The sequence below is a fragment of the Bombus terrestris genome, chromosome 7 (genome assembly GCF_910591885.1).
Source record: "Bombus terrestris chromosome 7, iyBomTerr1.2, whole genome shotgun sequence".
Lineage (NCBI taxonomy): Eukaryota > Metazoa > Arthropoda > Insecta > Hymenoptera > Apidae > Bombus > Bombus terrestris.
In genome coordinates, this window is record NC_063275.1 from 12,460,347 (window position 1) to 12,481,869 (window position 21,523).

Below are 21,523 nucleotides of genomic sequence, written 5' to 3' on the forward strand. Positions count from 1 at the left end.
GGTTGATACTCACGTCTGTTAGCAGGACAACGATAATTCTTTTGGTACCTGGTATAAAACACGAACGAACCGTTATTACTAGTCAAAGTCGAAAAGACGTTGCTCAGGTTTTTGTCAAGGAAAGAGAAAATTCAAGGAGCACTACTATAAAAGAAGACTCAAGAAGATTCCATAATAGCTTCGATGAAACATAAAATGGTACCACAAAGGGTATAATTATGTATAACCACAGTGTCTATAAATAGTAAAATATACGTAATACATTTTCGAGCAAAGACATTTCTATCTGTAATCATAAAATAGTAATTTTAAAATTTTGGATTTTATAACTTTACGATTAATAAAATAATGTAAATTAAAAGTATAGTGTGAAAATTGTGTGTTAAAATTTTAATGCCGCATTTTCAGTATTGCATGAGTAAGCGTTAGAATATTGCGCAATGTATGTTCGATTGTTATCTTTGCTTTTATTATGTATTTACGAATTTAATTATCCAACATTTCTCCAAATAGTTTCTCTGAAATAATAAATAGTTTAGTAAAATATCATTATTAGAATTTAAATTTTATTTCAGTGTGTATTAATTTTTTATATTGATTTAATACTGCTGTCTTTTAGGCGATCACGTTGCAATTTGTTTTTTGCTTGGTCTTAATCTATGGGAATGGTTCAATGGGGAAACCTTTAACACCAGAGGATGTAGAGGGTTTACTTCCACCAACCCCACACGATAAGAACGAAACGATAGCTGCAGTCGTTCAGGATCCAGTTGTCCAGGATGCTGTGCATCATACGGTTACCAATAAATCTCTAAATGGATTAGTTGTTAAAAAGCATGTATTCATAATGCCAGCCACCAATCCCAATCTGGTTTGTATACAACGACTAAACGAACAAAATATACTATAATTATTATTTTTGTGTAATCCTCGTGCTCCTTTCGTACAACCTGAAAATTAGGAGTTAAAAATTGAGTATTTCAAGTGGAAAAATATTTAAATTAAAAATTAGCATTCTAGGTATTTTAAAGCAAAAATATAAACTGTGGTACTGGACTGTTTGCATGATCTTAATATACCGTGGCTGCTGTTAAATAAGAATTAAGACCTCTTTATGTTATTTAAAAATCAGTTCTTAAAATTTTTATTGTGGTAATTTGTATCATTTAATTTTATAATAATGGTACTGATAACTTATAACATATAATAATTATTATACTAATTTATTATTTTATTATACTATTATTGTACCAAATTTGTATTATCTTTTATTATCAAGATACTATCGAAACGCGAACACCTTCTGGTGGTTCCCACTGAGAACTTGGAAGATGTACGAAAAAATATTACTGAAGCGAAGGAAGCAGAAGCTCAAGAGTCTTCATCGTCAGAGAACCAAGCATTCTTTGAAGACGACGCACGTGAATATACGCCAGAGGTAGAGGATAATAATTTAACATGGACATTCCATCCAATGAGATCTTCGTCTGCGATAGGTGAAGCGTATCTATCTGATCGTGCTAGAAAAACACAATCTATTATTTAGATAAATCTATTGTTTTTTCCTCATCCGTGTAACTGAGTGTAGATATTTACGGGATAAATCAATTCGTTTGCATGTGGTTCAAAAATTCCACATTGCAGTATCTTTTTACAAATTTCATCCTATAGTATAATGTTTAGTTACTTTACGTAAACCAAATTTTTCTTATAGTAGTATTAACAATTAATTTTCTGTCTTTATATTATCTATCTATTTTTCTAAAGATTATTAAAATTTTTAAATTAAATCTTTATTCAATGGTTTTAAATGGTTTTAAATTATCAGTTAAATGATTCACTTCCTATTATAATTCTTACAAAATCTTCATTAATTATTAATACAGGCAATTTCTAACCTTTTTTCGATTTCCAGGGCAGCGACGACCGATCAGAAGAAAACGAGAACGAATCCTTCTCAGAACAGAACGTGAACCAACCGATATCATCGAACGAGAAACGTAAAAGCAAAACCGAATTCTTGGAAGACAAACTTAATCATGGAATTGTGTTACCAGAAGACTCATCTTCGCATAAGGTGGCCGTTCCTATTGTTGCGGTCATTGATCCCTCAAACGCTGAGAAGGGCAAAGTGAAGAGCCCTATCGTGGCCATTCTGCCTAATGAAGTTAAAAATGGCGAGTTGAATAGCCAGGTTGAATTCTTGAAGCATAACAGCGAGAAGATTCAGAAGAAAGCCCAAGACTTTGTCGATCAGAGTTCATTGTCGGTCAATCCTAACTATTGGGAATCTTCCACACCGTCGGAGGTAAATTTTTGAAGAAAATATCTGTAATGAAAGATAAAATTAGAAAATAGGGATATTATTACAAATATTTTGATTATGGTAGTTGTGGAAAAATAAAAAATAGAAAGAAAGGACTTAAAGTTAAAAAAGTAGAAGGATAGAAGAAAGAAAATTATAAAAATGAGGATATCAATAAATAGTATATTACTAATATTATATTATATAATACTTATTCATAATATTACACTAATAACACTTAATATTTTAATAATATAGTACGGCTAATATCTAATTTCATGATATTCACCTATTTATCTTCTTTTAGAACTACAACACATTATTTCCCTTAATAAAAAATTATAAAAATTCCAATACTGTTATCTGCAATATAAGAAAAAATAAAAAATTAATAAAAAGGGAGACATTTCCGCTTTCAGATCACTGTTGCTTTATCGCCTTATAGCAGTGCACCAGTGTCCTACTTGGATGAGGCAGCCCCAAGTTTGGCTACAAACGAAAAGTTGTTGTCTCCAGTAGTCGTGTCGCAATGGGCAATGCTGACACCATCTCTGCAGGATGATCAAATGGATTATTCACGAGAAACAGGTGACATGGATGTAGCTGAAGATATTATATTTAGACCTCTGTTTAGGTATCGACAGGAATCGCAGCAGCGGTCTAAATACTATGACGAAAACAATCGACGATACAGTTACACACCGTATCGCGATTATGACAACTATTATCCAAGACGATATTTTTACAGACCTCGTAACGGCGGTTATTAGAAACGAAGAGGATTAAAACGAGAAAGAGAAAGAAGGAAATACGATTTATGCTTGGATAGAGGGGAAAGGAAGATATCTCGATTGATACGTTTCTTATCACTTTATAATTCTATATTTCAATGTATAAATAAAATGTTGTTTTCATTTACGTCATGGTTATTTAATTAAACATTAAAGAGAACCTTTTATGGAAGAAACTAAGTTTTCAATTAAATTGAATATGAATTGAACTGTATGTTCAAATTTTGAAATTAGTTTCCTTTCTACTTTTGTTAACATGTTAAAAATTTATAATAATGATAAATGGTTTGGATTGTGAGAAATTATTAATTTTGAAAAGAAAAACATTGAAAATGTTAAATTAGGAAAATATATATTATTATCTATGTATTAAAAGATAAAAGAATTGTTCTTCCAACAAATATGAATAAAAAATTAATTCTATTTATTACGCTATGAAAAGAATAGAAAGTAACAATAGAAACACTGTGAAATGTACCTTAAGACTGCGAGGATGATTGGAACGTTGTAAACGATGACAAGGTTGTCAAGGAATGAGGACTTCAATGACGTTTCCGAACGAGCTACTACCGTTTATTTCCTTGGGAAAGAACTTATATCTACCCAAGACTTTCTACACTTAGTCTCTAAACAAGATTGTAAATCAATCTGAAAACGTACAGTTCTTTAGAAAAATTAAACGGTGTCACTATTTTCTCCGAAAATTAATCGGAATACATTAAAGTCTAAAATATTCATAAGAATTTCCAACATAAATGTTAATATTACTTAATACTGGCATTCTATTTTAATCTTCAATAAAATAAAAAACAGCAACTATATATACCACTTTCTACACATGTACATATGATAATATATTTCTTTAATAAAACTGATATCGTTTCAGAGAAACTTAAAGCATGATAAACAATAATCAGGATGAAAGAAGACAAATCTATAAATTCCAATTCCAAATTCCAAGTATCTGTACGAATAATTTATGTGATAATAAATAACACGATAACCTAAAAAGGAATTTTTATAAACAACCCAGATACATATAAATTTCTTTAAATAATGATCAAGTTTAAATTCCCAGAGATTAATGTCTCTAGTGGTCAAACGTGTTCGATAAATATTCACAAACCAGTTTTCTACGAATGAGTCCCGATAACTATATACATTATATTATAGACACGAATTAACGACATGTTAATACCTTTAGGCAGAATAGTTAGTCATTCATTCCTTCCTAGATTCATTCACCGAAGATGTCGAGCAGATGTACGACGAGGGTGTACACCAAATTAATGTTCATTCAAATTAAATCTCAGAATTTGGAGAGCAGATTCCAATTGTTCAACATCAGGCGAACAAAAAATATTTGCATATTACTTCTACATTTCATAGTGTCAATTATATTTTTATAGTCATACGAAAGTACTTCGAAATGATACTATGCTTAATACACTTATATGGATCTCATATCATCAAAATGCTGTAATATATGTATATAACGATGTGTAAATACTTTTGGTAGCTATTGTATATGTATGATAGGATAGAGTTTTTGATAATTTTAAAGACATAAGAGATTAAAGTTATATATTATACCTTGAAGATATGCAGTTGAATTAACAGAGTGAGGCAGTTGTTTGAATGTTGTTAAGTCAAAGGAAGACCATTGATCAATTCCATGTCTGCCAAACTTTATTTGCAAAAATCAAATGCCTTCTCGAACGTACTATAAATTTACCATCAACTAATACTTGTAACAACAAACATTTAAATATGAAACCTTATTAGAAAAGAAATAGAAATTTTAAATTTTCGTACTCAAAGAATCTCATTGTTTCGCGAATTCCAAGAAAGGAACTCTATTTCACACTTTTGGAAATTGTCTCGAATTTTCATTCCCCTCTTCATTTTTTCTGCTCATTTTTACGAAATGCTTCTGCCTCTTTTTCATTCGACAAATACATGATATTTTAATTGTCAATTTTATTCCAAAATACAACAGTGCACACGATGCTGCATTCATTTTCTGTTTCACTCAGATTCCTACTGCGCAGTACGATGCGCGCGCAGCACAAATAATTCGCACGAAAATTTATACATCCCAAATACATACATTTTAATATAGAATATGCATATTTACGAATCTATATTTGCGTAAACTTGGATTTATTACCGGTCACGCTATTGTATGCTAATTTACCTTCAATAATTAACCTTCAAATACTTTTCTAATGAATATTAATCAGATTTCGGATCAAAATATCGATTGTTTTCTGTACAATATTGGTAGTAGGGAGAAAGGCGCACTTATGAATCCCAATTGTGGATGATCCCTATCATACGAATGTTTAACGACCACTGAGTGGACGTTTAACACCTATGAAAAATGTGGTGACTGGTTTGAGAGGTATGTTGGCAAAATTCTTCGTACTAATGTGATGAATAAGTGGAGTATCTCTTAAGGGAATTACCAAGGTGTGAAATAGGGGTCTGTTCTTGAAATTTGTTAGTCAATGAGCAAAGGGCTGACTCTTCATGGATAGCAATTGCAGAAATAAATTGGTAGATATGAAATATAATTTTGAAAGTTATAAAGATTCCTTTTAAATATAATAAAAAGAAATTAGAATATAGAATTTAATTCTATGGATATGTACGTTTCAGTGGTTTTGGCTAGACTATAATATTTTTCTTTTTATCAAGACTTACATCTAATTAGTTTGTTTTATTCATATAGGAACTAGGAGCGGTGGCCAAAAGAAGTTGTGGTTTCTTTGTTAAGAGTTATATCTAATGCTCCTAATCACAAACAGGCGTTTATATTTATCTAATCGGTTCTTTTATCAATAAAATGACGTTGTAAAATAAAAATAATTATTATTGCAGATCCACATAACAGAAAATTTAAAGCAATGATCAAACTTTTACAAATATCACAATTATGAAAAGTAACTCAAATATTACAACTTCATATAACAACTAAAGAAAAAAAAAGGAAGAAAACATGAAACAAAAGGATACTTTAAAAAATCTATAATAATTATCAATACTACACATTTATGCTAAAAATGCAATAATGCATATCATTGGGAAGATACATTGGAGTAAAAAGTAAAATGAAAGAAATTACAAACAATACCGCTATCGTTCCACGCGGAATGAAAGGTCGGGAAAAAAAAGCCAGGCTAAGAAAACATTCAAGGTGTTCGAGCTTTCGCGTGGAAAACCAATTCGAAAGTGACAAAAGAAACAAGACGACCCCCTTTACTTTTCTTTTTTCCGAGGATCGGTCGCGAAGATGACTCACATCTAAACTGGAAGCTCCAACCACATCGTCCTCTCTCTGTATACGTCGAGAGTGGCAGCAACTTAATCGCGTTCCTCGAGATCGCAAACGCGTCACGTATATAACCGATGCTCGACCAATCTGTTCCCTCAATCGTGATCTAAGTGTCGCCGAGAACGGAATTCGTTGTTGTGGATTTCGATATCTTCAGTTGAGAAACGTTAATCTTTGCGCCATGTGGACTGTACTCGTGGTAAGAGAGAGTTAATGTGATATCTGGATTGTGAATTTTTATGCAAATTTATATTTTTATAAACAAAATTGATGGAATACATTTTAAACAGCGATTTGATTTACTTGTTAAAATTTATTATGAATACTCTACTTTTGGATATTTTATATATCTTTATGTATTGTATGTATATATACTCTGTATATTTTTTGCACTTTTAAATTTCACATAAATGCATAAAAATCAGTCTGGTGATAACATTAATACACCGTATGAATATTAACTGATATAGTATTATATTGATATAAATAGCTCGACCTTTAAATTAATCAAGTAAAATAAAATATTGATAAAAGTTTGGCAAACAATGGACTTTTTGCTTGAGTTTTTAGAACTTTTTATGATAATAGAGCTATAATGATTTGATAATAATATTAGCAACTGTAGAAAAAGTTGGAAAACTCCATGAAAATTTATAGTAGCGATATCATTGATTATTTAAATATATCAACCCCTTATAAAAATGTCATACATACATGCATCAACAAAACTTGTTTATCGAAACATTAAAAACAGTATAGATTATCTAACCAATACGTAACAAAAAGCGTCCAATCTTTTCCAAGTTCAATAACAATTACCTTAAAATCATACATAATTAAAATGCGATTAAAAAATTATGTGCATTGAATTTTTGTTTCTATTCTAAATCTTTTGCAGGTTCTGTTTCTGATGGCATCGTTCGATGTCAACTATACGGCATCATTGAACGCAGAGTTTTCTGAACCAACTATGTCACGATTACGGACTGTAGGAGACATACCAGACAGGCTTCCAAGGAAATTTAGGGAGAATAGTCGAACTAGGAGATTGCATGTAGAAAATCAACATGGATTTGATGGCAAAGTGGAAAAGATCCATATTAATTCCGAAGAGGATCTTCCTGGAATTCGAGCGTATGGAGTGCAGAAAAAGAATTTGGAGAATAATGGCTATATTGAAAAGAAGACACAGGAAGAAATTATAAAAGATATTGAGGACACTTCGAGAATTGCTCGTACGGTGCGTGGGAATATTTTCTAGATTTCAAGGATATTAATATTAGAATAATGGAATAATAGGAAAATCTGTTCAATTGTTATTGTCATTTCGACATTTTTCTTTTTATGTACGTATAATGTTTAATTGGTAAATTATAGAAATAAATTTGTGTCTTCTCTTGAACTTCATACAAAATTAAACATTTCACTGGCGTTATATTTTCTTAGTTTCAGCTAAGTTAAAATAATAGACGATTTAAAATATATACATTAATACATATTGCGTCACTTATACTATGGAAACACGTTTCTTTCGTAAGCCTAATTTCAACTGAAAACAAAATCTGAAATATCGATAAAAAACGAATAATCTTCCTTAAAAGGAGTCTCTTCTTTACTTTCACTAACAATTTTCTTTAACCTATTAAAAACCTAATACAACACGAAATTTTTATACAAACAATATAATTTTCTTTATTAACCATCAAAATATGAATGATAAATTATCGAAGAACTGATTACTCGATCTTAAAGATCGAAATAGAAATGTTATTTATTGCATTAAAAAATATTTTCTTACATAAAATTCACGATCTTTATCAATCAATTTTAGGTCGAAGCCTACGGAAAAACCAAAGAGCATCTCGAAATGAACGGTCATATTGAAAGAAGTAATTCTCAGATACCTCCAGCCACCTATCAAATTCCATCGAATCAAAGATCCAGAATAACCAGATCCATCAAAGCAGAAACAAAGCAAGACAATGTCAAGAATGATCTAGAAGATCTAGAAGCTCAAGATGCCAAAATTTTTAGGCCACTGTTCGTGTACAGGCAACAGGTGGCTAGAAGGCAGCATCGAGGAAGAAATCATGTTCACAGTTTCCCAGTTGGTCGAAAATCTTGTTACAACTAACAACCAGCTTACTGAGATTCTTTCCATCAAACCGCATTTTTTTATCTCAATCGCTTGGAACAACATCAAAATGCGATAAAACAACGGCCGACTGTTTTACGAAAGATATGCAAACAAGAAATTGGTAAAATGTTTGCGTTGCGGATCCTTGAAGTCGCCTAATTATCATAATAATTAACCGATTGAGTCAGCGTCACTTTGTGCCATAAAAGAAGAAAGCGGTTGTTGAAGACTGGCGACTGGAAATGAGTTACTACAATGATCGAAAGCGCGATAAACGAATGATGTAAATGCCGGATAGAGAACGTTACCAAATAGTATTACGATTATTGATGATGGAATCTATAGTTTATTAGTAATTAGATAACGATTAATTATTAATGATATACGATACTATTATTTCAGATTTTGATATTTTGTTACACTACGTGTTGTGAGGAAAATAAATTAAATTTGAATCTACGTTTCAAGTTTATTATTTACAATTAGATGATGATTGACTCATAAATATGTAAATTGAATTATGATTGATGTAATTATTTGAAATTTGATGTTTTATTGTACTCTAAGTAATTTTTATAAGAGAAATGATTTGTATGTGACCCCCTGGTTTCTAGCAACTTTTTGTTCACCTTGTGAATGGAAACTAAATGAAAACAAATGAAAGATAGCAACATCCTTGTCCATCCAATTTTTCATCGTCCAATTTGTCTAATTTGACAAATTTAAAATGAGATGTACTAGGAAATTCGCGGTATTGAATGCTTCTTATCTACAAGCAGTTATCTTTCGGGGAAATCCTTTACATTTAATTTATCCAAATATCATTTAACATGTACGACATTAAAAATCAAACGGATAGCGGAAACAACAACGAAGTAGTCGAAGTAGAAGAAAACCAAGAAGAAAAAGAAAAATTAGAAAATAGGTACTTAAAAATTTAAGATACTACGAAATAAAATATATATTAATATTAACGATAAAATAACTGCGTCATTGTAGACAGAAATTTCGAAGAAAATCTATGATTTATCATTCGATATCGTTAATAGTGTTGCACGCTCTGGAAGCAATACTTTTGATCATTCTTCTGCCAGTGATAATCTGGCAATGGATTTCTGTCAATCATCGTTTAAAGATAATCCTGAAAACCGTAGTAGAAGTAAATATTTATACAAATAAAAATTTCGTATTATATAAAATATATTATTATTATATATAAGATATATATATAAAATCTCTAATATGGTACAGCATGGTCGTAAAAAAAGGGTCCATAACTTGAAAGGATGATAGTACTCATCGAAAGGAGTAAAAAATATCTAATCAACATAGGACGTAAAATCAATTCTTTCAAAAGCTGATTTTACAAAGGACCGATTTTTAAGATCTACGTTTATTAGACATTTTTTTATTGTTATATATTATTACTGTATATTAATTAATATTTCATAATTAATATTATTACAACTCTGAGTTATACTTACTAAGATACAAAGGGGATGATACTTTGACATTTAAATTCTTAAAATTTTGGCTTAAAAATTATTATGATTTTCAGTTACGATTCGTTATGATTTTTAGTTTGCCAAATGAAAATTGTAATAATTAAAATTCTTTTATAATTCATTCAGGTCACGCTTGAACTGGTTATGTGGGTGATCTTCGCTGGAGTGTCTGTCCTTATGACCACGACATTCGTTTTAGAAGACATTTACTATGGAAAAACGATTATGAGAAGCTCAAACAATTAATAAACACGCGAGGCGAGCCCACCTGGAGCAATAACGAAACGCTGAATTTTTTTAAAAAGCGGAGCGATCTGGAACTTCCAGAAAACTGACATCGATATTTCTTATAATAGCTTTCTTTGTTTACCTTCCTGTTTTTCTATTTTCACTGTATCTTTTTATAGTACTCTGTATTCTGTATATTTTTAATGTATCCTATACTGTATGTTTATTTGTTTTTAAGGCGCTTTTTCTAGTACAAGTTTTTTATGACTGACTTTCGAGGAAAATACAGTTCCTTATTCGTAAAATTATAAGTTGTAAAGTCGTAACATTGTAAAATGGTCAGTTTTTGCTAGTGGAAATAGCTTCAATAATTTGATTAGTATCCAAACAACGCAACAGAATTAATATCTATACAAATCATCTAAAATAACGCTTAAACTAAATATGTTACTACTACTTAAACTAAAGATACATATATATACATCTAAAAAGAAAAATTTTTAATGCAAAAGTTCGCAGAATATGTTAATCACAGTACTTAAAAATATACCAAAAATACACAAAAAATAATACTTGTCATATATATTTAATAAGTGGCGTATAGATGATAAACTTTTTCCGGCGATCCATTTCTATAAACTATGTTCATAGAAATATAAATCCGCATAAACGCCAATAATAAAAGATATTATAACTATAAAATTTCTTCTAAACAGACGATTCTTCGACGAATATTGAAGATTCTTCGATCAATGGTTCCTTTGACGTTAACATAGGACTTCCTGACGAATCTTTGTAAATCACAGGAATTTCCACATTTTCGTGAAACCAGTCTTTATCAGACTCTTATTCTGACTCAGGAAAAGGAATGCTATCACTATTCTTCGATGATAATGGTCCCAATATATTCATGAGGAGTTTAAAGACAAGCGAATTCATTAAATCAAAAACGTTGCTGTTTTGAACATTGTTCGTTAAAACGTCAATTTCAGCGGCTAATAATTTTAAAACGGCGAGTTTAACACTTTTGTTGAATTCGAAGTTAGTCATTTCCAAACCCAATACGTTGTTTAATATTTTATCGCCGCTTCTCATTAATGATGAGGTCGTTGGGTCGTCCCAAGGAATACGTTCTCGACGACACCATTGTAAGGTAAACCTAAAAAAATTTGAAACAGAATTATTCTATGCTATTGCGAAGTTATTTGGTTGCATTTTGCTTTTTTTCTCAGAGAAATAATTTTAAAAACTGATAAATTCTCTTTAAAATAGTGATTATAAAAATTTATGATTTCACGCGGCTGAAAACCGATTTATGACAATATGAAAAATGAAATAATTATAATTATACAATATATAAATAAATATTTTATATGGAGAATGATAATTATAGAAATGTATATTTCTGACAGACAAAGTGAAGAATACGTTTCACAAAGTAATTGGAACTTACGAAAAGAATAAATACGCTTAGTAGCTGCATGGTGTACGTGAATAGGATTTATGATGCGTTTAGAATCGGTGTAAGTCTTTACATATATATATATGCCAAAATCCCGATAATAATCCAACTTCCTCATATTTTCCTTTATTTGAGTTATTCGAAATTTTCACCTTCGTCACAATATTCCTTGTTTAATCTTTTCATCGTTGAAGTGATAATTATTTTCGTGTTAAGGTATCTGTAGCATAAATTAATTTTCTTACAATGTCTTTGAAATTTTGATGGTACGTTATTTAGTATATTATCTATACACAAATCAATCTAGAGTTTAACCTTATAGAAATAGAGATATTCATCATCACAAATCTTCATTGCGAAAATGACTTTTTGATCGATTAGGGAAAAACAGTTATTGGAAAACTAATATGTTGCGTAAAATGGTTAGGAGAATCATTTTATAAAAAAAAAAACTCTAACCTCACCGTTTCTGAATAAGAGTAATTTAAACGTACAAAATGAAGCTGGTTATCTCTGAATTGTTTATTAATGCACGCGCGTAAAAGGTGCAGAGAGTCAAGAAATCTCTTCCTAGAGAGGGTATCTAAAACATACCCAAAGAACATGGTTTTCAAATCTCAACGTATTTTACTTTTGAAGGATATTGTTACGCCATAAATAATAATATATATGATATGCTGATATAATAATATATATATAACGTTTGAATAGCGAAATATTTTCATCTTATAATTACTTTACAATTTATAATTACGCACATATTAGGATGATGCACATTAAATGTCCATTCTCCAAAACCTCATTATTGACTATAACGAGAATGAACAAAATATTAATGTGATGAACATTTTTGGAAACATGAATTTTGCATTTATGAAAGATGATCGTGTTTCAATGAAACTACGTTTACTTAAAACTTTAAGTTGCTTTTCTAACAATCCATTTGTAACATTCTGATTAATTGACTTTATGACTCTGCTACGCCTTAAGATTACAATTCACATCGACAGCCCCTACGTCAATGCGTTAGATCGTAACACAAATGATCGAATCGCAAAAGCTACTGACTTACATTGACCTTTGCCACGATGATCGCAATTCGGCATAAATTATCATAAATTCACGATGATCCACGTTTAAAAGCACATTGCTTGCGACTTATGCGATTAATGGTATTTGCTAATCTCAAGCCACAAATCGTCGAAAGTAGCCCCAGAAGTACGTATACATAAAAATATATATATACTCATAAAAGGCCTCGCCAACGTTTAAACGGTTCCGGATCTTCTCTCTCTCTCTCTCTCTCTCTCTCTCTCTGTCTATGACCGGTAAATTCGGTGAACGTAAATTCTCCTTTGCACTTCTTCAACAGTGAGTTACGACATAGCGTTCGTGGCCGTTAATCATTTCTATATTTTTGTCGCTGAACTACTTCAATTAGCTTGTCTTGATTAGCTTAGAAAACTAAAAAAATGTAGAAAAAAATGTACTTTTACTCCATGGTATCAAAGGAAATGAGATAGTTATGTATATATATTAGCCACTACCCTTTGAAAGAACTTGAGAGAAATTATTTAAAATAATATTACTCCATACTAACGATAACAGTGATTTCTTCATAATTAGAGATATAGAATGAATTTCGAGGTCACATCATAATAAAAATTTACATGAAACCTACGTATAAATTACAGTAATACTGATGAGATTCTTTAGAAAAAATCCGATTACAATCAGTCAAGGATATATAATTGGTTAAGCATCTTAATTATGAGTCACAGTTTAACCAATAGTATTTTTTTATGTTTAACCGACAATGGTTTTGCACAATGCATGAATATTATAGTTATAGTGAATATTTTTTCTTTCTCTCAGTAACTTCGGTATCGTTTCGAGTTTATTGTACCATTGTGTATCGCAACGAGTGTATCATACCCTTGCTTTATTTTATTGCACGTTACCATATATTAATATTAATTTCTATTATTTAGGAGATGAAGCAAATTCTCGCTGTATGTCTCCTACTGACAGTGGCCGATGCTAGTATTTTTCGGGAAAATCATGAAAGGCCCTTAAGTAGATTTTTCCGCCCGAAACACTGGTTTTCATTACCGGAGCATCAGTTTGAACCACCAGAACATTCATTGCCTACACCAAGACACTCACTTTCAACACCAGCATACATGCAGGTCCCATCAGACCAGTCACCATTCCATAAACAATTAGAAAAACTTTTTCCACACAAAGTTAACCAACAGAATAAGGCCTCAGAATCTTGCACTGCTGTGAGGATTTGTCATAGACCGTTGACAGGCGAAATCGTAAGTTACTTAGTATGACATTAGTGACAGAAGTTCTTAGAAAATGTTATACATATACATTTCATATATGGATAAGTTAAATGATATGTAATTTCATTAGTGATAAGTTAGATTTTTATATTAAAGTAAATATTTTAATTTTCAAATAATCATTTGCAGATCATTACTGAATTTGATGAAATAAAGCTAACAAGTAATGAAAATCTTGGTTGTACAAGTGCCAATAAGAAATATTCTGATAACGTAAATTCTAACAATAAAAATCTTAATAGTAATGAAAATGTTGAGGGGAATCCCAAAATAACTATCCCAATACTTACTACTACTTCACAACCTCAAACCAGTGAACCTCCTCATAATTATGGAGAAGGAATTATTGATACTCGAATGGGCCCCTAAATACTAAAAAGTAAAAAAAGTAAAAAGGAAAGTAATGTCTTCATTAAGTCTTAAAAGTAATCTATTTATTAAGTTTTATGATACATTGAACATGTACACATTAATAATATTCGAAATAAAAATAGATGCATCTGATGATATGTTGTATTTCTATCTGGTTTGTATATTATCTCTACCTCTTCCATTATCAACAGCCATTAATGTATAAAAATGCAAAATTATCAAATATTAGACAATTCCAAATAAAATTTCAACTACTGTTAACAAAAATTTTCAATTTCAATCAAATATTATAATATATAATATAACTGAATATAATAGTATAATAGAACTGAAATGTACTTATATTATTCTTTCAACTTTTATAAATGTTTAACACATGAAAAAAAAAATTATAGTATAGTTACACAAAACTAATCTTTTTCTGAAGAAAAACATTATATATACCTTATATATCGCTTAAGCAAATCTTGTTATACTGTCTACTCGTTTCTATAAAGTAAATAAGAAGTATTTAATATCAATAAAACTACACTTTAATTGCACATCATTAAACTAACATCTTACCTGTATTAATTTATTATTAGCATCACTGTAATTATACTTTGTATTTGGGAAAACAATATCAGCATTTATCTTTATATTCGGATCCTTTTCTTCTATGTATTTCATAGTTTTCTGGGCAACTGCTTGAACTGCTGCAGCATTTAACGAATAATCGTCACTCGTTAATGGGCATATACCTCTGGTAATCAAATATTTCTATTAATTAGTAGGTTCTAAATTAAACAACTTCTATGTGATGCATACATGCTAAAATGCTCATATCCAGTAATTTCTTCATCACAGAGATAACACATCATACAGCCACAGACACAAGTGATTTTATTGCATCCATTCTCCTTAAAATATGGACGGCTACATCTGTGACATTTATGTACAAGTGCTTCTGTCATTTTCTCTTCCAAAAATAAACGTGCTTTCTCAGTCTTTTCTTCATAGCATTTAAGCGGTATATGATTTATCTCTTTACATAATCTATTTCAAAATATAACAGTGCATAACAATGGTAGAAATGAAAAATTTTCTCATAACATAAATTCGGTGAGCATAATTATTGTATCTTTTTAAATCGAACTTACCTACATGATTCTTTCATACATTCGGGATTAAGACATTTAAAAACATTATCTTTTAAGGGAGGTATAGATGCAAACTCACAAAACGGACATGAAACTAAACCTAGGATTCCAGCAGACATTACTTCTCTTTCTTGCTTCTTACGGACAAATGTACTAAATTGCATCGGTGTTAATACTTTCTGAAGAGTTGAAAGTCTAAATTCTCCATCACAATCTACAAAGCATGGAACATGCCCATTTCCCTGTGCAATTTGTGTTTGAGTTCCACGTACAATGCACAAGTTACAAAATACGTGGCCATCATCACATGTTGAACATTTAGATGGTATACATTCAACATAACAGCACTGACATATTAAAAGTTCATTTCTTATCTAATAAACAAATAAAAAAATGATATTTTCTTTTCGCGTGTATTATAATATAATAACATACTTGTAACTCCTTAAATTCTTGATCTTCTTTTTTTTTTAATTCTTTTTGATATTCTGTAATACGATTTTTATATTTTATAAATGCACATTCATGTAATAAAGGAATATCATCTGATAGAGTTTTTTCCCACATGGTTGTATAATTTGTTTTTTTATCCGGTTTCATATTCTCTAAAGCATTTGCAGTTATAGTTAAGTGATAATTATGCTGTTTATACACATTCATTAAAGTTTCCACCTATAAATTTGAAATAATGCTTTATACATCGTAAGTGACATATATTTTAACATACATACCTCAAATTTATTAAAATGATATTTCAGAAATTCAAGTGCGTCAGGATTGTATTCATGCTTTCTTTTTGAATCTTCAAAATATGTATGTGGATATGGATACATTTCTAAAAACTGTTTCACATCAAATTCGTGAATGTATAGCATTTGCTGTTCTGTAATACGCATTCGTCTTATTTTTTCATCTATTGTTAGATAAGTAGGACATTTGCATTGATCTTCTATGAACTGGTCTAATTTATCAGGATCATTAGCTGTTTGTACTATAATTTTTTCTAAATATGCAGGGTCTGCATTAGGAAAAATTCCTTTTAAATAATTATGTTTTTCATCTATTTCATAATCTTTTTCCTGATTTATTTTGCTATTTATTTCGACAGGACATACTTGTCTATCTTCCACTATGATATTAATTAACTCCTCAAACTGTTTATCTAAACTAAGATCTGTATTTGAATATCTTCCACATAGTTTATTAATATAATTCTTATCTAAATCAGGAAATATAAATTCTAATCTTTTATCCAGTTGCATCCTTAGGGGTATCCTAGTATTTTCTATATCAATAGCTTTTTTGCTCTCACTAGTTTTCTTCAAAAACTTAATATCCTTTTTTCTAGTACCTCCAAACACATGTTTGGTATTTTGTATAGAATAAATTCCAGTAAAAGTTGATGGTTTCACTTCTATGTTTTCAAGTGAATCTTGTGATTTTGTTACTGCAACTGATACATCACTTGTTACAGTATCATACAATGTGCTTTTGGAACGTGGTGATATATTAGGCGATGTATTTTTAGGTGAAATTATTGTCCTAATAACATTTCTTTCATTAGTAAATGATGAATCACCAGAATTTATTCTGGAAGGTCTTATATTACTTAAATCAACATTTGACATTTCTAACATTTTTGTTGGATTTTTTAATTGTTTCTGATTATATATGGCAAATAATTTCTGTTTCTTAATGTTTTCCTTACTACTCAAATATTGCATATAATTATGTAATATTTGTCCATAATTCTTGCTATTATTCCCTTTATACCTTGTTTGTAGAACAGTCTCCTTACATTCGGTATTTGAATTATTCGATGAATATTGCATGCTTAATAGGTCACTTGTTTGTTTCATAGAACTAGTTCTTTTCCTCCCATGAACATTTTTTTGCTGTGTCGATAAACCATTATGATAAAATATCTGTTTGCATTTGACCGAATTGTCATCTACATATTTCATATTACAAGAAATTTTTATTGCTGGTCTTTTCGTTGGTAATAAATCCCACAAACTAAGCTCTATATAATTCTCTGCATAACGATTTTTATATAAAATTCCAAATACACGATCATATTCATATATTGGCAGAAGTGTACATATTTGATTAGCTTTCTCTCTTATTTTTGTAATCTGGTAATCGTTAGAGTCACTTAATGATGGATTGCTCAAAGATTCTATAGATTTTGTTTTATATATACCACTTTGAGATAATGAAATTATATCTGTCTGCTTTTGAGACTTGTGAATAAAATCTAAATTATTATTTGAGTCATTGTTATTACTCTCCAAACTTTCTCTACTGGACAGAGCACATGTGTTATGATTGTTATCAGTTTTACATGTATCCATATGTAATTCCACATTAGTTAATATTGAAAATAATGGATACATATAACTTTCAGGAACCGTTTCTTCTGAGCTACTATTCATGTGATTATTATCTAAATCAAACTGGCTTGAAAATATATTTGAATTGAACAATATCCATTCATCTACGTCCATTTTTCTTTGGTAACTTTAAATTTGAATACTTCTATAATATATATATATATATATATATATATATAATGAGGATATTTTTAAAAGTTCGTTTCAACTTTTAAATAATCTTTGTTCTAAATCTTCCTGGTTTATAAAGTAAAGATCACTTTTTAACATCAACAATCTTTTAATACCTATAAAATACTAAACAATAAAAATTATAATATATATATATACAAGCAAACTTAAACTTTTATTAGAGAAGAAATTTTCTCTTCTAGATAGTTATACTTTTTACTTTGTTCAAATATGTAATAATATAACAATTATTATTACAATAACTTACAAAAATCGAAATGTGGTTAGTTAATGATACTTCTCTTAAAACAAGGGATCACTATCTAGAAGACTTCTTTTGTTTTACAAACTACAAAATATTAAGATTACTGAACATGTAATAATGGGATTCCCATAATGTATTTATCGATATCTGAATCGATCGAGCTTATAGTATTTTTTTAAAAAACTTTATTTATTATATATACATATATCATATAAATAATATGTTTTCGTAGAAGTACATCGTAATGTTTTATATCAATATACCTACATAAATATATTTTTTTATATAAACTGGATAAAGACCAATTGCATATCCACAATCAAATTCAGAACTGACTAATATATGGAACACTAATATTATATAGAAGAAAGTTGATTGCGTTCATAGGTAAATTAAACTGAACTAATGATTACGTATAATAAATGATAATTATATAATTTTATTCTCAAATATGTCGTCAATAACATGATTCTGAGCAACTTTTTCCTATATATACCGCTATATAACCGCTGCTTGGCGTTAGTTTCCGAGATATTCATGAATATCTTTACTATTTTTTATATTTGAGTTAGCTTTATATATGAGCATGATGATATTACTACATGTATGTTCGTTGTTTTCGCAAAGCTAAACTAATCATACTTAAGTTCCTTTCTTGTCTTTCTGTATTTACGAATTGAACCGTGAGGCGTATGAACTCATCGTAACACGAATCCCTGCACGAACATATCTATGTATCATATGATCATGTTAGTACATGAAGTTAACCCAAGTATACAATATCTACTATGATAGGAACGAAAGAGGAAGGAAAGGAAAGGAAAAGAAAAAAGAAGGAAAAGCGTGTTTCGTTTGAAGCCTCTTAGTAAGCATAAGTAGTCTCGTCCGTCAGTCAAAGAGTAAAAGACTTCTGAACAAGGCCGTTTATTAGACAGATCAGACGTTGGAATTTGGAATAACTATGATTAATAAAGTAAAGAGAGAAGAGTAAAGTCAAGACTGAAGTAGAGTGGAGACTTTGGAGATTTGTGTATTTGATGTGCATCCCTCTGGTGGCGAGTATAGGAGGGCCGTCATAACATTAATACATACGTGACCGCACCCGTTTTATGTGGTTATGTGTGGTGATTCATAGATATTGTATGTAAAATTTATTGAATTCCTAAGGTAAAAAATATAATACAAAATGACAGAAGTTCATAACTTAGGTGTTGACGCTATCAGTTGCCATGCTTGGAATAAAGACAAAAAAGGTTTGACATTTGTTTGACGCGTACAGTACCCTTGCCAATCAATGATCAGAGTTAATATATTTTTTACAGAAGTGGCCATTTGTCCAAATAACAATGAGATCCAAGTTTACAAACGCACGTCGAGTGGTTGGAAATTGTTACAGAATCTACAGGAACATGATATGCATGTTATGGGTATTGATTGGGCACCAAATACCAATCGAATAGTAACATGCTCCGCAGATAAGAATGCATACGTTTGGACACAGGAAGGGGATGGAAAGTGGAATCCCGCATGGGTACTTTTAAGAATAAATCGTGCAGCAACATGTGTAAAATGGTCACCATTAGGTATGAGCCAGCTGAAGTGTTGTTGATTTGGATTTGAATAAATGTAAGCTGAAAAATTGCTTGCTTCCTTCTCTGTAGAAAATAAATTTGCTGTTGGATCTGGAGGTAGAGTAATAGCTGTTTGTTATTTTGTTTCTGAAAACAATTGGTGGCAGTGTAAGCATATAAAACGCCCATTAAGGTCCACTGTAACTACAGTCGATTGGCACCCAGATAATAAAGTTTTGGTTGCTGGATCCACTGATTATAAAGTTCGTGTATTTAGTGCATTTATTAGTGATATGGAAGATGCACCTGGTAATGGTCCATGGGGTCACAGTAATACTTTAGGAACATTACTCGCCGAATTCCAGAATACTCCTAATGGAGGTAGAGAAGTATTCTTTTTATTATAATGCTAATAGAAATCTTATTGTCATATTTATTAATCATTTCCTTTCTATTCATACTCAGGAGGTTGGATACACTCTGTTGCATTTAGTCCTTGTGGCAATAAAATTTGTTGGGTAGCACACAATTCATCAATTTGCATTGCAGATGCTACTAAAGGAAATGCTGTTATACGATTATATACAGAGCATTTGCCATTTTTATGTTGTGTTTGGATGGGGTCCAATTCCATTATCGCTGTGGTATTTATTTATATTTTTAACTGCGATAATTTTCATTATAAATATATAACTCATGAACTAAATAATTCCTTTAGGGACATAGTTGTATGCCTATGCTGTATTCTATAGACGATAATGGTCAACTATATTTCGTATCAAAATTAGACAATACACAGAAAAAGGAGGCTGCTGGTTTGTCCGCTATGCGTAAATTTCAATCGTTAGATCGCCAAGCGAGAACCGACACGAACGATAATGCCTTAGATAGTATACATCAAAATACTATCAACTGTGTGCGCAAAGTATCAGATAATGAATTTAGTACGAGCGGTTTAGATGGTCAATTGGTAGTTTGGGATCTCAAGGTAAATCTTATCTCTATACCTTTTTTTTCACATCTATATAATTAATACAAATATGCTAACAATTTAATTTATAATTTAGCTTCTGGAGAATTCTATTGCTGGTCTCAAGATAGCATAAGTAAAATCTTTTTTTATATCAAAGGAAGACGGAAGATGTTACATCAACTGAAAAGATGTATAAATGTTAAATCTGAAACGAAACGAAAGAAAATATACAATTTCTCATTAATACTTCAATTATATCAATTACTCCTATACAAAATACATTATATTTTTAGCTAATCACTTGTCGACATGTGTAGATAAATTAATATGATTCCCTTGCCTTGTGATCCACAACTTTAATTTAAACTTAAAATTTTAACGCGTCAAATCGCATTTGCTAAATTCTTCTACCTCCTCCTTACGTCATCTTACACACTGTTGCGATCAATGCAATGCTCATCTCGGATCGTCGACTGGTTTGCATAGTTTCAGGCGACCCGATAAGTACGGTGGTTCACTGTTT

General features: G+C 30.4%; 5 protein-coding genes, 2 long non-coding RNA genes and 1 other non-coding gene across 17 annotated transcripts; 5 read left to right on the plus strand and 3 right to left on the minus strand.

The window, feature by feature from the left end:
* The first annotated feature begins 69 nt into the window (after positions 1 to 69).
* LOC100649258 lies at positions 70 to 3,223 on the plus strand. Of its 3 annotated transcripts, XM_003396471.4 has the most exons (6): positions 98 to 210; positions 620 to 871; positions 1,280 to 1,438; positions 1,916 to 2,308; positions 2,725 to 2,893; positions 3,054 to 3,223. In XM_003396471.4, the coding sequence occupies exons 1-6, from the start codon at positions 184 to 186 to the stop codon at positions 3,089 to 3,091; spliced, it is 1,038 nt and encodes a 345-aa protein (XP_003396519.1). In that variant the 5' UTR covers positions 98 to 183; the 3' UTR covers positions 3,092 to 3,223. The 3 variants fall into 3 exon arrangements, with proteins under 3 accessions (XP_012165577.1, XP_003396519.1, XP_012165576.1); XM_012310187.3 differs by having other exon boundaries at positions 70 to 198; positions 2,725 to 3,223; XM_012310186.3 differs by having other exon boundaries at positions 2,725 to 3,223.
* Positions 2,197 to 5,369, minus strand: LOC110119441. 2 transcript variants are annotated; one of them, XR_007224845.1, is made up of 4 exons: positions 4,912 to 5,369; positions 4,690 to 4,819; positions 3,575 to 4,573; positions 2,197 to 2,329 (listed from the first exon to the last, which is right to left on the minus strand). It is a non-coding gene; the product is annotated as an uncharacterized LOC110119441 (long non-coding RNA). The 2 variants fall into 2 exon arrangements; XR_007224844.1 differs by lacking the exon at positions 2,197 to 2,329 and having other exon boundaries at positions 3,294 to 4,573.
* Positions 5,370 to 5,444: 75 nt separating this feature from the next.
* LOC100650078 lies at positions 5,445 to 9,029 on the plus strand. Of its 4 annotated transcripts, XM_020863697.2 has the most exons (5): positions 5,445 to 5,500; positions 5,557 to 5,655; positions 5,980 to 6,632; positions 7,332 to 7,673; positions 8,265 to 9,029. In XM_020863697.2, exons 3-5 carry the CDS (start codon positions 6,615 to 6,617, stop codon positions 8,565 to 8,567), a joined length of 663 nt encoding a protein of 220 aa, XP_020719356.1. In that variant the 5' UTR covers positions 5,445 to 5,500; positions 5,557 to 5,655; positions 5,980 to 6,614; the 3' UTR covers positions 8,568 to 9,029. The 4 variants fall into 4 exon arrangements, with proteins under 4 accessions (XP_020719356.1, XP_003396525.1, XP_048263742.1 ...); XM_003396477.4 differs by having other exon boundaries at positions 5,451 to 5,655; XM_048407785.1 differs by lacking the exon at positions 5,445 to 5,500 and having other exon boundaries at positions 5,519 to 5,655; positions 5,831 to 6,632.
* Positions 9,030 to 9,163: 134 nt separating this feature from the next.
* Positions 9,164 to 11,134, plus strand: LOC110119402. The gene is made up of 3 exons (XR_007224841.1): positions 9,164 to 9,495; positions 9,570 to 9,729; positions 10,202 to 11,134. It is a non-coding gene; the product is annotated as an uncharacterized LOC110119402 (transcript).
* Positions 11,135 to 11,191: 57 nt separating this feature from the next.
* On the minus strand, positions 11,192 to 12,715 carry LOC110119403. The gene is made up of 4 exons (XR_002307840.2): positions 12,524 to 12,715; positions 12,260 to 12,348; positions 11,757 to 11,985; positions 11,192 to 11,462 (listed from the first exon to the last, which is right to left on the minus strand). It is a non-coding gene; the product is annotated as an uncharacterized LOC110119403 (long non-coding RNA).
* A 129-nt stretch (positions 12,716 to 12,844) lies between these two features.
* Positions 12,845 to 14,620, plus strand: LOC100650927. Its single transcript, XM_012310188.3, has 3 exons — positions 12,845 to 12,983; positions 13,757 to 14,086; positions 14,246 to 14,620. The coding sequence occupies exons 2-3, from the start codon at positions 13,760 to 13,762 to the stop codon at positions 14,483 to 14,485; spliced, it is 567 nt and encodes a 188-aa protein (XP_012165578.1). The 5' UTR covers positions 12,845 to 12,983; positions 13,757 to 13,759; the 3' UTR covers positions 14,486 to 14,620.
* Positions 14,529 to 19,076, minus strand: LOC100647620. Of its 2 annotated transcripts, none has more exons than XR_007224839.1 (6): positions 16,359 to 19,076; positions 16,063 to 16,299; positions 15,628 to 16,001; positions 15,296 to 15,523; positions 15,053 to 15,183; positions 14,529 to 14,977 (listed from the first exon to the last, which is right to left on the minus strand). XR_007224839.1 is itself a non-coding variant. In XM_020863724.2 (6 exons), exons 1-6 carry the CDS (start codon positions 18,132 to 18,134, stop codon positions 14,945 to 14,947), a joined length of 2,826 nt encoding a protein of 941 aa, XP_020719383.2. In that variant the 5' UTR covers positions 18,135 to 19,076; the 3' UTR covers positions 14,529 to 14,944. The 2 variants fall into 2 exon arrangements, 1 of the variants encoding a protein (XP_020719383.2); XM_020863724.2 differs by having other exon boundaries at positions 15,053 to 15,230.
* Positions 19,077 to 19,202: 126 nt separating this feature from the next.
* Positions 19,203 to 21,246, plus strand: LOC100642809 (actin-related protein 2/3 complex subunit 1A-A). Of its 3 annotated transcripts, XM_048407777.1 has the most exons (8): positions 19,203 to 19,321; positions 19,388 to 19,596; positions 19,665 to 19,709; positions 19,779 to 20,039; positions 20,118 to 20,408; positions 20,493 to 20,671; positions 20,746 to 21,015; positions 21,095 to 21,246. In XM_048407777.1, the coding sequence occupies exons 2-8, from the start codon at positions 19,566 to 19,568 to the stop codon at positions 21,131 to 21,133; spliced, it is 1,116 nt and encodes a 371-aa protein (XP_048263734.1). In that variant the 5' UTR covers positions 19,203 to 19,321; positions 19,388 to 19,565; the 3' UTR covers positions 21,134 to 21,246. The 3 variants fall into 3 exon arrangements, with proteins under 3 accessions (XP_048263734.1, XP_020719385.1, XP_048263735.1); XM_020863726.2 differs by having other exon boundaries at positions 19,277 to 19,709; positions 19,759 to 20,039; XM_048407778.1 differs by having other exon boundaries at positions 19,277 to 19,709.
* Positions 21,247 to 21,523: the final 277 nt, after the last annotated feature.